At 47.6% G+C, this 16137-nt stretch overlaps 1 protein-coding gene across 2 annotated transcripts in view; it reads right to left on the bottom strand.

The window, feature by feature from the left end:
• QSER1 (glutamine and serine rich 1) overlaps window positions 1-16137 on the bottom strand; it is a 174808-nt gene that overhangs the window by 49233 nt on the left and 109438 nt on the right. Inside the window, exon 4 of one of the 2 annotated variants that reach the window (XM_063944477.1) lies at window positions 104-3700. In XM_063944477.1, coding sequence (XP_063800547.1) covers window positions 104-3700 — 3597 coding nt within the window. The remainder of the gene's footprint in view (window positions 1-103; window positions 3701-16137) is intronic. The other variant, XM_063944478.1, reaches the window with a different exon arrangement.

The raw sequence follows: 16137 nt of genomic DNA, 5'->3' as shown, positions 1-16137 counted from the left end.
AGAATGGAAACGTAAGCCTATTGAACTTGCACATAACTAGCTGGAAATTAGATGATCACACATTTAATTCACATAAAACTCTACACAGTGGATATAAACTCACCGGCTTTATTCTTCTTCTCTCCATTCTCATCCAAAGCAGACAAAGCTGTGGAGATGCTCTTCTGCAGATCATTGTTTCCTCCAACAGAATCATCATCATCATCAGACGAGAAGGAGGGCAGTGCCTCCAAGTTCTTCTTAAATTCATCCTCAGGCTTTTTAGGAGAACTACCAACCTCAGATCCAGGAGACTGTATCTGGGAAAGTGGACCTGGGCACGGTGACTTCACTGCCGGGGTACATGGCCTTCTTATTCGGTTGGGAACACGCACGGCAGGAGTTGAAAATTGTTGCTTTGGTCCAGTCTTTAGAAAGTCTAAGAAAGATGCTATGAAGCCAGTCTTAACCTCCGGCTGCTTTTCCTCCACTTCTTTTATTTTTTGCCTCATCCTTTCCTGGTGCTGGTAGGTATCGTAATACCCTTCAGAAACATGAGTTGAATACTGCATCCCTGCATCTGGGCCTTTCGGTAGAGGACGTTTCATTTGTACATTCCGCTTCATTTGCTTGAGATTTGCATTTTCATCTTCTCCAAAATGTTTCATTGGCATCTTATCTTTCGCTTTGCTCTTTTGGAACCCGTCTTGTGCTAGATCTTGGCAGTCTTCCTCCATTTGGCCACTGGAGCCGCCTCCTGCTTGCGGATCAGGTTTTAACATATGCTGGCCTTGAACATGACCAGCAACTGACGAGTTTTCCCCTCTGCCCATGATAAAGTCTCCTTCAGATGCAGCACTCTCCTCACTGAGGCTTTTAGCACTGGCCAAGAACTCTGACTCCCTGCCGTCTTCGGACACATCATTGCCATCCTTAGGCTCATGTTGCTTATTTATTTCGGAATTCTTCTCATGGTCGTCTTGGCTGGTCCCTAGCACCGGTGAACCCATGCCACTTGGCAAATCTTGCTCTAAAGGTTGAATGCGATTTTGATCAAGACTGACATTTTTGGAATGAGTTGTAGATACGGTAGAAAGGTTTATTGCGGTTTGGCCACCATTTAATGCAAGGGTATTTATATTATGCTGCTGTTGCTTTGCAGGTGTGAAGTTTGTAGACATATTTCTCATATTCAGGGACTGAAAACGAGATTTGGAGTCCTCTGTTTTTACAGATAAATCATCCCCGCTAGAAGACTTGGCAAACTCTTGAGCGGCTGTAGCAGCTAATATGTCATCAACATGAGACAAAAAGTTCCTTTCATCACTAAGCAACATGGTCTCTGAAAAGCACATTGGGTTCATAGCGTCAAACTGATTCTTTGAGTCCATCCGAGCTCTCTGGACAAAATCTTTAGAATGCAAGTGTGGCTGCAAATGCTTTCCATCGGAGGTGTCCATCTTTATTACATCCGAGCCTTGAGAGTGGAGCGACTGCTGAGGCTGCCCCCCATTGCTCTGTATAATGTGACCATCCATTTGAAGGAACTGGTGTGCTACATGTTGCGGACTCTGTATCCGTTGCATTGATGTGGGTTGCTTTGCTTGCGTTAGGTTGGACTGTAAAATAGACTGCTGAAAGATTTGCAGATCTGAATCTAGAAGTACCTGTGAGCCTGGTAGTTGTAGATGCTGAGGGTGCCTCAATACAGCTTGGAGCTGAGGGGACGTGCTTGGCTGCTCCGGGAGCTTTGTTTCGTGGACCTTGTGCAACATGTTATGCTGACTCAAGTCTTTAGCACTTACTTGTGTAGACTGTATCAAATCCGTAGACTTTTTAGCATCGTGGCCCGTTGCATGGTTTATGTGGGCTACATGCTGTGACATGTGTCCCACAGGGCTCATCATTCGCTCATCTTTTTTAGGTCCTTGAAGGCCAAGAACTTGGTCTTCCATACGAGAATTGCTCTTGATAACACTTTGGGAATAACGGTCATCAGCCTTTGAAACGCTGTATGCAGTCTCTTGCGTACTTATTTCTCCATCATTTAGTCCTTGTGTAGAGGACTCAATGTTCGTTTGCTGCTGCAATGCCTGTAATTCCTGAATCTGAAATTTGTCCTCTTGTTTTACAGGGGCATACATATTGGTTTCAGATTTTCTTTTCACATACGATTTGGAGTCTGCAGATGTCCGACTGTTCTGCAATGATTGTGAGTGAGGCGGGGATGAAAACGAGGGCGATGGAACAGTTGGCAAAAACTTTTGTGATTGTGGGGAAGTGGAGTCTTGCGAATTTTGTGATGAATGCATAGAAATGTAGTTTTGAGTGGGACTCGAGGCAGGCATAGTCTGTCCGCGAGAGGAAGCAGAAAAAGGAAGAGATGGAGATGCTAGTGGTAGGTTCTGTCCTGAATTATAACTCTCCGAAGGACTTACTGGCGACATCACCTGTGATTGAGATGAATAGCTAACTTGTGATTGACTGACCGGAGTTAAGCCCTGAGTGTTACTGGAAGAATAACTTTGCGTCTGGTTAGCTGAAGACATATCTCGCGTCTGACCAGAGTAGTTATCGCTTGAAACTGAAGACAGTGTAAGCGGCTGATCTGATGAGTAACTTAGTGTCTGGCTGCCGGAGGTTATGGTTTGTGATTGGCTGGAGAATGCGGTCAGTGGTTTGTACAGTGGAGGCAGCTTTTCAGATTTGATTGTTGAAAAGACTTGAGACTGACTAGCAGATGGCAGGTTTGGGGACTGTGTTGAAACATAGTTCGGGGACTGACTTACGGGCAAAAGGCTACTTAGCTGTGCTGAGGAGAAGGCTTGTGCTTGGCTTGAAATGACAGAACTCTGGTTCTGAGAAGACTTTGTATAACTTTGGGTCTGCCCAGGAGAAGCTACACTCTGAGATTTTGGGGTCTTTGAGGACCTTGGTGGTGCCTTTGTAGGGCAATTTTTTGTTTTTGTAGAAGAGGGAGGGTAGCCAGGGGATGGTATGACAGATGGGTAAGATTGAGATAACTCTACAGAAACTTGAGTTTTCTGCACTGGTCCCCCATTGCTCACCTGAGTAAGAGCTCCAAGGGGAGCACATAACAGAGAAGACTGCCTGGATGAGTCCTGCAAAGCAGCCCCACTTGCAGTTACTAAATAATTCTGTAAGGAATGCTGAGTACCAGATATCTGAGCCTGTACAGACTGCGTACTAGAAGGCCTCTGATGGTGTTTTATAACACTACATTCCCTCTGAAGTGCTCTTTCAATGGAGGCTGTAGAACCAGTGAAAACCGATGTACTATATGGCTGAGCGGACTGCTGGGTCCCACCAAGTGCAGATGGCAACAAACTGAACTGGGGCTGCAAGAGATGTGGTGCAGACTCCTGGGCAGACCGATATGTTGACGACTGTGGTATGCTGGTACTAAGCACCGCGCTGCCCAGACGCTCAAATGTCAAGGCAGTAGGAGTTTGTGAAGTCTTGATCTGCAGCAGAGGGTCATGGGGAGAAAGCAGACCATTGGTTGAAGCACTGAAAGTTCCATCTTGCAAGGTTAGAGATGGGGTTGTGGCAAAGTTCCTAGAGCTGAATGTATTTGGGTGCTGATAGGCTGAAAGAGCAGATGTTGGAAATGTCCCAGAAGTTTGCAGTGCTCCGGTAACAAACAGTTCTGTGGCTGTCGAGGAATGCATGCCTGGAAACAACGAAACAGAGTCAAAATCTGAGGAAAAATGAAACGGGAAAAAAGAAGACCTAATTAAATAACTGACAAATCACTGTTTATAATCATAAAATGTTTTAACATTAATTGAACAATGCATTGGTACACACTAGATAATGCAATAAGCCACAATTAAAATGTTAAAGTGGAAAAACATAACTATATACGTTAATTTATGAAACGTAGAAAGTGACGTGTCAGGACGTTATACAGAAGCTGGGACGTTCCACATCAACTGAGCCAATATTCAACTTTTATCAAAGTTTTCGCAAACGTACACATTTTTACTAGGCGTGCTTTATAATCCAGTAAACCTCTGCATCACTTAACAATTAAACATTCTAATAACATTAAACAACTTCTAGACACAGGTATGAGCATGTTCGACTATTGTAGAATAAAAATTACTAAAATAGAACATCCACTTCACAAACTGGTATTAAACAAATCCACATCAAAGTAATTGAAATGTTAACTTCCTCAAACCTGTTCATGCCGCATGCCAAAATAATTAATGTTACACAATTTCATTTCTACTAAAATTCATGAACCTAGGCCTGAGAAAATTAGGCCTTTGTATACTCACGAGCCATTTGCAAACTGTTATAGATAGAAATCTATACAAAAGTAACTTTTTTTTTCATTTAGAGCTAGGTCTGAGACTCTCTCAAAAATAATGCAGAGCATTATAAGAGTAAACTAAAATAAGTAAGGGAATTTTCCATGGAATTTCTTGACACATAGTAACCCAGCTGATTAATGCACACTGTCATAACTAACATAACCTGGGTTTTCTCAAGGCCCTTCAAAATTATGTCATATAGAACAAGCAAAAAGACGCTTGTTCAACATTCTTAAAGATCTGCTGTAACTGAAGCTGTAAGCTTCATGCTTGTGGCTTCTTATTGGTCTGCACAGGGACACCCCCATAAGCAGTACAAGCAGACTTGGCTTCACTGGTAGCGATACTACAGAGGACCACTATATAAAATCAAACAAAACCAAGACAAGCCGTTTCCAAGTCTCCACTGATTTATCTGGTTTCAATAGAAACATCTTTTTTATTACAATCTAAAGAATAGAATAAGGAGTAATCACCACAATCACTGATTTATAAAATGTAAAAAAATAAGATTTTAAACCTACCGGTAAATCTATTTCTCCTAGTCCGTAGAGGATGCTGGGGACTCCGTAAGGACAATGGGGTATAGAGGGGCTCCGCAGGAGATAGGGCACCTAAAAAGAACTTTTACTATGGGTGTGCACTGGCTCCTCCCTCTATGCCCCTCCTCCAGACCTCAGAGAACTGTGCCCAGAGGAGATGGACAATACAAGGCAGGATTTAGAAATCCAAGGGCAAGATTCATACCAGCCCACACCAATCATACCATGTAACCTGGATCATACATATCCAGTTAACCGTATGAACAATAACAGTCACGGTCCAAGACCGATTCCAACTGTAACAGAACCCTTATGTAAGCAACAACTATATACAAGTCTTGCAGAGTTTCCGCACTGGGACGGGCGCCCAGCATCCTCTACGGACTAGGAGAAATAGATTTACCGGTAGGTTTAAAATCTTATTTTCTCTTACGTCCTAGAGGATGCTGGGGACTCCGTAAGGACCATGGGGTTTATACCAAAGCATCCAATCGTGCGGGAGAGTGCGTATGACTCTGCAGCACCGACTGAGCAAACGCTAGGTCCTCATCAGCCAGGGTATCAAACTTGTAGAATTTAGCAAAAAAGTGTTTGACCCCGACCAAGTCGCCGCTCGGCAAAGCTGTAACGCCGAGACGCCTCGGGCAGCCGCCCAAGAAGAGCCCACCTTCCTAGTGGAATAGGCCTTAACCGAATTTGGTACCGGCAATCCAGCCGTAGAATGAGCCTGCTGAATCATATTACAGATCCAGCGAGCAATAGTCTGCTTCGAAGCAGGTGCGCCAATCTTATTAGCAGCATACAGGACAAACAGAGCCTCTGTTTTCCTAATTCTAGCCGTTCTGGCTACATAAATCTTTAAGGCCCTGACTACGTCCAGGGATCTGGAATCCTCCAGGTCACTTGTAGCCACAGGCACCACAATAGGTTGATTCATATGGAATGAAGAAACCACTTTAGGCAAAAATTGCGGACGTGTCCTCAATTCAGCTCGATCCACATGAAAAATCAAGTAGGGGCTCTTGTGTGACAAAGCCGCCAATTCTGACACTCGCCTTGCTGATGCTAAGGCCAACAACATGACCACCTTCCAGGTAAGAAATTTCAACTCTACCCTGTTAAGCGGTTCAAACCAGTGTGATTTTAGGAACTGCAACACCACGTTCAGGTCCCATGGTGCCACTGGAGGCACAAAAGGGGGCTGGATGTGCAGCACTCCCTTTACAAACGTCTGGACTTCTGGAAGAGAAGCCAATTCCTTCTGAAAGAAAATCGAGAGGGCCGAAATCTGTACCTTAACAGAGCCTAATTTCAGGCCCATATCCACTCCTGTCTGTAGGAAGTGGAGAAAACGACCAGGATGAAAATCTTCCGTAGGTGCATTCTTGGTCTCACACCAAGACACATACTTTCGCCAGATACGGTAACAGTGCTTTACCGTCAGCTCCTTCCTAGCCTTTATTAAAGTAGGGATGACCTCTTCCAGAATCCCCCTTTTTCGCTAGGATTCGGCGTTCAACCGCCATGCCGTCAAACGTAACCGCGGTAAGTCTTGAAATACACAGGACCCCTGTTGCAACAGGTCTTCCCTCAGAGGAAGAGGCCAGGGATCTCATGTGAGCATTTCTTGTAGATCCGAGTACCAGGCCCTTCGAGGCCAGTCTGGGACAACGAGTATCGTCTGTACTCTTCTTCGTCTTATGATCCTCAACACTTTTGTGATGAGAGGAAGAGGAGGAAACACGTAGACCGATTTGAACACCCACGGTGTTACCAGAGCGTCTACTGCTAGTGCCTGAGGGTCCCGAGACCAGGCACCATACCTCCGAAGCTTTTTGTTGAGGCATGACGCCATCATGTCTATTTGAGGAGTTCCCCAAAGACGCGTTACGTCTGCAAAGACTTCTTGATGAAGTCCCCACTCTCCTGGATGGAGATCGTGTCTGCTGAGGAAGTCTGCTTCCCAGTTGTCCACTCCCGGAATGAAGGCAGCCGACAGATCGCTTACGTGATTTTCTGCCAAGCGAAGAATCCTGGTGGCTACCGCCATCGCGACTCTGCTTCTTGTCCCGTCTTGGCGGTTCACATGAGCCACTGCTGTGACATTGTCTGATTGAATCAGAACCAGTAGGTTTCGAAGAAGACTCTCCGCTTTTCGAAGGCCGTTGTAAATGGCCCTGAGTTCCAACACATTGATGCATAGATAGCACTCCTGGTCTGACCACAGTCCCTGAAAATTTCTTCCTTGTGTGACTGCTCTTCATCCTCGGAGGCTCGCGTCCGTGGTAACCAGGATCCAATCCTGAATTCCGAACCTGCGACCCTCCAGCAGGTGAGTACTTTGCAACCACCACAGGAGAGACACCCTGGCCCCTGGGGACAGAGTTATTTTCCGATGTAAGTGCAGATGGGACCCGGACCACTTGTCCAGAAGGTCCCATTGAAAAGTCCTTGCATGGAACCTTCCGAAGGGAATGGCCTCGTAGGCCGCCACCATTTTTCCCAGAACTCGAGTGCATTGGTGAACTGACACCCTTTTCGTTTTTAGCAGGTCTCTGACCATGTTCTGGATGTCCTGGGCTTTCTCCAGTGGGAGAAAGACCTTCATTTGTTCCGTATCCAGTTTCATACCTAGGAACGTTAGTCGAGTTGTCGGAAATCAACTGTGACTTCGGTAGATTTAGAATCCAACCGTGTTGCTGGAGCACTCTCAGAGAGAGCGCCACACTGCTCAGCAATTTCTCCCTGGATCTCGCTTTTATTAGAAGATCGTCCAGGTATGGGACAATTGTGACTCCATGCTTGCGCAGGACCACCATCATTTCCGCCATTATCTTGGTGAAAATCATCGGGGCCGTGGAAAGCCCAAACGGCAACGTCTGAAATTGGTAATGGCAATCCTGTACAGCGAATCTCAGGTATTCCTGATGGGGGGAATATATGGGGACATGAAGGTACGCATCCTTTATGTCCAGAGACACCATAAACTCCCCCTCCTCCATATTGGCTATTATCGCTCTGAGTGATTCCATTTTGAATTTGAATCTTTTTATGTACAGGTTTAGGGACTTCAGATTCAAAATAGGTCTGACCGAACCGTCCGGTTTCGGGACCACAAATAGGGTTGAGTAGTAACCTCTTCCCTGCTGGTTCAGGGGAACCCTGATTATTACTTGCTGTAGACACAGCGTTTGACTTGCAGCTAAGACTACATCCCGTTCCGATGTGGAAGCTGGTAGGGCCGATTTGAAAAATCGGCGCGGGGGGCACCTCCTCGAATTCCAGTTTGTAACTCTGGGAAACTATTTCCAACACCCAAGGATTCAGGCCTGAGCTGACCCAGGCCTGGCTGAAAAGTCGAAGAAGTGCCCCCACCGGTGCGTACTCCCTCAGGGGAGCCCCAGCGTCATGCTGTGGGCTTTGGAGTAGCCGGGGAGGACTTTTGTTCCTGGGCACCTGCCGAAGCAGGTGCTCTTTTGCCTCTGCCCTTACCTCTGGCGAGGAAGGAGGATCCCAGACCTCTTCTGGACTTGTGGGACCGAAAGGACTGCATCTGATAGGGTGGTACTTTCTTTCTTTTTCATCCACTAGGGGTCACTGGAGTACTCTTGGGATATGGACGGGCTTCCGTAGGAACACAGCACTGAATATTTAAATTTAGTAACACTCCACCCCTCCATATCCCTGAGCACTTACTCAGTGTTTTTTCTGTGCTGAACGTGGCAACACATGCTTAGCTGAAGTCACGGTTTTGTTGAAGAAACTTTTATTTATTTTTATTTTTATTTTTTCTACTGTTTGACCACATCCCTGTCCCCCTTCCAAAAGGCAGGGTCAGGGATAGTGCAGCTGCTGATTGCAGCACGGGCGTGTCGGGCCTCTCTGAAAGAGCTCCCTCACAGCCCTCACATCCTCCTGCACTGGCTGGCCGGCGCTTACTGAAAAGCCCCGTCGGAGCCTCCGCACGTCTGCAGGAGTGAGGTATGTGAAACGGGGCGGTCAGCTCCCGCTGCCGCCCCGACGTGTGGAGACATAGTGCTGGGTGACGGCAAGGAGCGGCTCTCCCCTCTCAGCCTCCGGCATCTTCCCGCTCAGGCGCCCGCCCATTCCACCCCGCTCAGGCGGCCGCACGTTCGTCCACAGACCTCCGTGCAGGCACCGCGGCTCTCTCCACTCAGGCGCCCGCACGTTCGTCACAGACCTCCGTGCAGGCGCAGCGGCTCTCCCCTCTCAGGCGCCCGCACGTTCGGCCACAGACCTCCGTGCAGGCGCAGCGGCTCTATCCACTCAGGCGCCCACACGTTCGGCCACAGACCTCCGTGCAGGCGCCGCGGCTCTCCCCGCTCAGGTACCCGCCCGTTAGGCCACAGCCTCCGGCCAGGCACCTCGGAACAGCAGCGCTACCTTGGTAGCTGACACGCTATATATAGGAGCCCACCGCTGGGACACACGTAGCGCTCTACGATACCCGCTGGGGGCCCACACGCTGCGCTGCCGCTGTAATAAGATAAACAGCCATTACAGGGGGGACATATCAGTGAAATACTGCAGCAGCAGAGGGATTGTTACAGTATAATCAGTGAATGCACTGTGATTATGTGTATAAGTATAGCAGGGCAGCCATTTTTAACAGCTTCCTGTGTCTTCCTCTGTGATTCCAGAACGTTCCTGTCCTACATCTCTTCTCCACCGGAGGCGCAGGGGTGTTCGTGGGAATTTGGGATCAAATTTCATAGTACTGGCCACGTGTATTGCACTGGGCCAGATATATATACAGAGCCACCTTATTGCTATTTTACTGAGTCGTGCAGGTGTCTGTGTTTTGTGTATTGTATTGTCTGTCGCCATAATGAGTAAGGCACCAGCAAAAACTAAAAAGCATATTTGCAAAGTATGTGGCAGTGTGTTACCGGTTGGATCTACCACATGTAACGTATGTTTTGTGGATTCCGTTCAGAATACCATTTCTGCTCCGGTTTTGCAACCAATTTCATCACCGGACCCTCCGTGGGGTATGTTAGTAAATGTACTGGAGAAATTTCAGACTGAAATGACCGCTGCTCGTCTGGAGCGAGAAACGCTAAGATCTGAGTCTAGGGTGAGACCGCCAGAACTACCGGAGGCGTCTCAGCCTTGCGTAGGGTCCAAATCCATTTTGGGCAAACGGGATAATTTTCATATGTCTTATGATTTTCCAGTGTCTGCTATGTTGCAGTCTGACGATTCCATCCCAGACCTCACGGAACACGATGAGGGGGAGGAGGGCGAAGTGGAGTCAGACGGCGAGGATGTTAACAGTACCGGCATTGATGATCTCATCAGAGCGGTACGGCAGTCGCTAAGGTTTCCTGAAGCTGAGCAGCCTCTCACCAATGATCAGGTCATATTTACTAAACGACGGAAGACGCCAGTAAGTTTTCCTGTGTCGGATTCTCTAAATCAGATGTTAGTAGAATCCAGACAGAATCCAGATAAACGGTTTTCTATACCTCGCAGATTTAAGTCTAGTTATCCGTTTCCAGAATCGGTAACGGGTACATGGGAGAATCCACCAATAGTTGATTCTTCAGTGTCAAAGCTTACCAAGAAATTAACCATACCAGTGCCATCAGCTACTACGCTTAAAGATCCGTCAGATCGTAAGATAGAAACTATGCTTAAATCCATGTATGTAGCAGCAGGTGTGATGCTAAGACCTGGATTGGTTGGCATTTGGGTCACTAAGGCGCTCATAATATGGCTTACAGAACTCAAATCGGCTTTACATGACGAAAACCTGATAATTCAGGTGAATCAAATGATTGAGGCTGTAGAGTATCTCTGTACAGCGTCTACTGACGTCTGTCAGCTCACTTCTCGTATTTCATCTTCGCTAGTTACGGCACGAAGAGCACTCTACCTGCGTACTTATCAAGCGGAGGCAGAGGTCAAACGAAGTATAGAGGCGTTGCCTTACGATGGCAAGAAGTTGTTTGGTCCAGAATTGGACGCATGGATTAAGGAGGCTACGGGAGGTAAGTCTGTGTTCTTACCATTGCCTCCACCTGCGCCAAGAAGAAGGTACGCTGGACCTTCGTTCAAATCCTTTAGACCTCAGCCCTTTCGAGGACGTGGCAGAGGATCAGCCACGCCTGCTAGACGTGGTCGAGGACGTGGTTTCCATCAAACCAACACAACTCGCCAAGACGCTAAGGTTACCGACAAGCCAGTGGCATGACGGGTTACCAGCCCATCTCGGTTCTCCAATTGTGGGAGCACGCCTTCAGACGTTCCATGGGGCGTGGTTCCACACATCCGCGGAGGGCTGGATTCGCAATTTAGTGTTAAAAGGTTACAAAATAGAGTTCGACTGTCTGCCGCCTCTGCGGTTTTTCAAGACAGGATTGCCTCTGTCGGACGACAAGAGGAGAGTTTTGCAAATTGCCATTCAGTCCTTACTGGATTCGGCAGTGTTGATTCCGGTCCCTGTACACCAACAGGGTCAGGGTTATTATTCAAGCCTGTTTGTGGTCCCGAAGCCGGATGGCTCAGTCAGACCAATATTGAACTTAAAGGGCCTCAATCAGTACGTAACTTACTACAGATTCAAAATGGAGTCTCTACGGTCGGTGATTGCGGGGTTAGAGACCAAGGAATTTATGATTGCGCTAGACCTCAAGGATGCGTACTTACACATTCCAATTTGGCAGCCTCATCAGAAATTCTTACGATTTGCAATACGCCAGAACCATTACCAGTTTCAGGCTCTGCCGTTTGGCCTGTCATCAGCGCCTCGGGTATTCACCAAAGTAATGTCTGTGATGATAGCTCACCTCAGATCCCTGGGAGTGACGATAGTTCCGTATTTAGACGATCTGCTCATCAAAGCTCCGTCTCAACAGATACTTACCCAACATGCGCTGCTAACTTACAATGTATTGGTTCACCACGGTTGGATTGTCAATTTCAAGAAATCACATCTGATTCCGTCTCAACGCCTTCAGTTCCTAGGTATGATTCTCGATACGGTCAATCAAAGGATTTACCTACCACAACAGAAAGTACAAATGCTACGCCATCTAGTACAATTAGTACTCAAACCACGCACAGTGTCGGTACACTTGTGCATTCGCCTGTTAGGCACAATGGTGGCAGCTTTCGAGGCGCTTCAGTTCGGGAGATTTCACTCTCGTCCATTTCAGCTGAACGTGCTTGCCCAGTGGTCGGGCTCGCATCTGCAGATTCACCACAGAGTGAGGTTGTCACCAATAGCAAGAGTTTCTCTGCTATGGTGGCTCAAGGAACACAATTTAACCGCAGGAAGACGGTTCGGAGTTTGCAATTGGATAATTCTAACTACGGACGCCAGTCTCAGAGGTTGGGGAGCGGTAATTCAAAATTGTCAGCTCCAGGGTCTCTGGGCGGATCACGAAAAATTGCTGTCAATAAATGTTCTAGAACTCCGCGCGATTTTCAATGCGCTACGACAAGCGGTGCACATGGTTCGCTCTCAGCCTGTCCAAGTGCAGTCGGACAATGCGACAGCGGTCGCATACATCAACAAACAAGGAGGAACGAGAAGCCGCATGGCAATGCGGGAAGTAGCTCGAATCCTCAATTGGGCAGAATACCACCAGGTGATATTGTCGGCCGTGTTCATTCCGGGAGTGGACAACTGGGAAGCGGATTATCTCAGTCGTCGGGATCTTCACCCAGGCGAATGGTCATTAAATCCAGAAGTGTTTCACATGTTGGTTCAGCGATGGGGTTATCCTCAGGTGGACCTGATGGCATCTCGACACAATCATCAAACGCCCCAGTATGTGTCCAGAACAAGAGATCCAAAGGCAGTCGCGGTGGATGCTCTCACTGTCGCGTGGCCGTACAGTCTGGTGTATCTGTTTCCACCGTTTCCGCTGCTCCCTCTGGTGCTAAAACGGATCAAAGGAGAGTCGCTCACAGTCATACTAGTGGCGCCTCATTGGCCTCGGAGAGCTTGGTTCTCGGATCTTCGAGGATTACTCGCAGACGATCCGTGGCCGCTCCCGATACGTCCAGACCTGTTACAACAGGGTCCTTTTCTTTACCCCGATTTAGCGCGGCTGCGTTTGACGGGGTGGCTGTTGAGACCGCCCTCTTAAAAAGAGAGGGCATTCCAGATTCAGTTATACCAACCATGTTACGAGCTAGGAAGCCGGTTACGGCAGCTCATTATTACAGAATATGGCGTGCCTATATAGGTTGGTGTGAAGCTCGGAAATTTCCGACATCAGCTTTCAAGTTATGCCGCCTTTTGTTGTTTCTACAATCAGGCTTAGATGGAGGTTTGCGTTTATCTACACTAAAGGTGCAGGTATCTGCTTTGTCAATTTACTTTCAAAGACGATTGGCTCTATTGCCGTCTATACGCACCTTTCTCCAAGGTGTAATCAGGGTACAGCCTCCTTTCATTCCACCTACAGCGCCATGGGACTTGAATCTGGTTTTGGAGTTCTTACAGTCTTCATATTTTGAACCCTTACAACAAGTGGATATAAAGTTTCTCACTTGGAAAACAATTTTTCTCTTAGCCTTAGCTTCGGCAAGGCGTGTTTCGGATTTGGGTGCCTTGTCATGCAAGCCACCGTATTTGGTGTTTCATGATGACAGAGCGGAACTTCGGACGAATCCCGCCTTCTTACCAAAGGTAGTGTCATCTTTTCACATCAATCAACCAATAGTAGTTCCTGTGTTGACAGCACAGTCTGGAACTCTGGATGTGGTTCGTGCGTTACGCGTTTATGTAACCCGAACGTCTTCAGTTCGTAAGACGGATACGTTATTTGTTCTCTATGATGCTGCCAAGATGGGTTGGCCAGCATCTAAACAAACTTTATCCAGATGGATAAAACTGACCATACGCCAGGCTTACCTTCATGCTAGGTTACAACCGCCTACGTCAGTAACCGCTCATTCCACACGTTCTGTGGGAACTTCATGGGCAGCTGGTCGTGGGGCTTCTGCGACGCAGCTTTGCCGGGCGGCTACATGGTCTTCAGTGCACACGTTTGTGCGCTTTTACAAGTTTGATACTTTTGCGGCATCAGCATCTAGCTTTGGCCGCCTAGTGTTACAAGTGCCAAACTGCTCTCCCGCCCACGGGGGAAGCTTTGGTACGTCCCAAGAGTACTCCAGTGACCCCTAGTGGATGAAAAAGAAAATAGGATTTTGGTACTTACCAGGTAAATCCTTTTCTTTGAATCCATAGGGGTCACTGGACGCCCACCCAGAGCAGTTTACTTACTTGGGGTTAGTTCTGAGGATCTTATGGTAACACATTTTCACCGACTGGTTCAAGTTACAAGTGCTGGTTAGGGTGTCAACTGTTAGTTGTCAGTAACGTTATGGGTTAACTTCGTTATTGTCAGTTATGTTATATGTAATACTCCATTATTAACCTCTCTTAATTCCTGTTCGGCTCAGTAAAAAACACTGAGTAAGTGCTCAGGGATATGGAGGGGTGGAGTGTTACTAAATTTAAATATTCAGTGCTGTGTTCCTACGGAAGCCCGTCCATATCCCAAGAGTACTCCAGTGACCCCTATGGATTCAAAGAAAAGGATTTACCTGGTAAGTACCAAAATCCTATTTTTGCTGTTGGGGAATAAATGGTAAAAAGTTTGATTTACCTGCTGTAGCTGTGGAAACCAGGTCCGTCAGCCCATCCCCAAACAATACATCTCCCTTATAGGGTAGAACTTCCATATGTTTTTTGGAATCTGCATCACCCGTCCATTGGCGAGTCCATAAGGATCTTCTCGCAGAGATAGACATGGCATTGGCCCTAGAAGCCAGCAAACCAATGTCCCTTTGAGCATCCCCCATAAATAAGACTGCGTCTTTAATATGGGCTAGAGTTAAGAATATAGTATCCTTATCCATCTTATCAAAATCAGCTGTCAGCTCATCTGTCTAAGCTGAAATCGCGCTACACACCCATGCGGACGCAATTGTCGGTCTAAGGACTGCTCCAGTATGAGAATAAATACACTTTAAGGTAGTCTCTTGCCTGCGATCTGCAGGGTCCCTAAGGGCAGCTGTGTCAGGAGACTGTAGCGCCACTTTCTTGGACAAGCGCGTCAGGGCCTTGTCCACAGTGGGAGGTGATTCCCAACGCTCCCTGTCCTGTCTAGGGAAGGGGTATGCCATATAAATTCTTTTGGGCATCTGCGGTCTCTTTTCCGGAGTCTCCCAAGCTTTTTCAAAGAAATCATTTAGTTCATGAGATGTGGGAAAATGTATAATCTGTTTCTTTCCCTTAAACATGTGTACCATTGTGTCGGGGACCGAGGGTTCATCCGCAATATTCAACACATCCCTTATTGCCACAATCATACACTGAATGCTTTTTGTCACCCTAGGGTGCAATTTCACTTCGTCATAGTCGACACTGGAATCAGAGTCCGTGTCGGTAGTAGGGTCTTGTGTTAAGCGACACTTTTGAGACCCCGACGGGCCCTGTGAGTCGGTCCAATCCGAGGATTGACCCCCTGATGTCCCCCCTAATTCAGCCTTATCAAGCCTCTTATGTAAGGATGCCACACTTGCATTCAACATATGCCACATGTCCATCCATTCCTGAGTCGGCACAACCGACGTGGACACACCACTCATTTGCTCCACCTACTCCTTGGAAAAGCCTTCCGCTTCAGACATGTCGACACCACGTACCGACACCCCCCACACACAGGGATTAACCTATAAAGGGGACAAAACCCCAACCAGGCCCTTAGGAGAGACGGAGAGTATGCCAGCACACACCCAGCGCTTAATAACACTGGAAAAATATGACCAGATAGCGCTTTTATATATAAAATGACCAGATTCCCACTCACTGCGCTCAAAATGCCCCCCTCCTCTTTTTTCCAGCCTGAATGTTCAGCAGGGGAGAGACCAGGGAGCCAGCGTTTTCCTCATGCAGCTTCTGTGGAGAAAATGGCGCTGGTTAGTGCTGTGGCTCAAGCTCCGCACACCCGACGGCGGGCTTCGGTCCCGGTGATTTTTTTCAATAGAAAATGGCGGGGGATCGTAGAATTACTGCCCAGCAGCCTAATCTACCTCGTCAGTGCCCAAATGTGAGGTTTATTGCTGCCCAGGGCCCCCCCCCCACGCCCTGCACCCTTCAGTGCTGCTCTGTGTGTGTGAATGGGAGCAATGGCATGAAGGTCTGATGTCTTCTGCCACCTATGATGTCTTCTGCCTTCTCATACTCACCCGGCTTCTATCTTCGGCATCTGTCAGGAGGACGGCGGCGC

The sequence above is a fragment of the Pseudophryne corroboree genome, chromosome 11 (genome assembly GCF_028390025.1).
Source record: "Pseudophryne corroboree isolate aPseCor3 chromosome 11, aPseCor3.hap2, whole genome shotgun sequence".
NCBI lineage: Eukaryota > Metazoa > Chordata > Amphibia > Anura > Myobatrachidae > Pseudophryne > Pseudophryne corroboree.
Note: the sequence above shows the minus strand (reverse complement) of the source record. Positions and strands in the feature narration are given on the sequence as shown.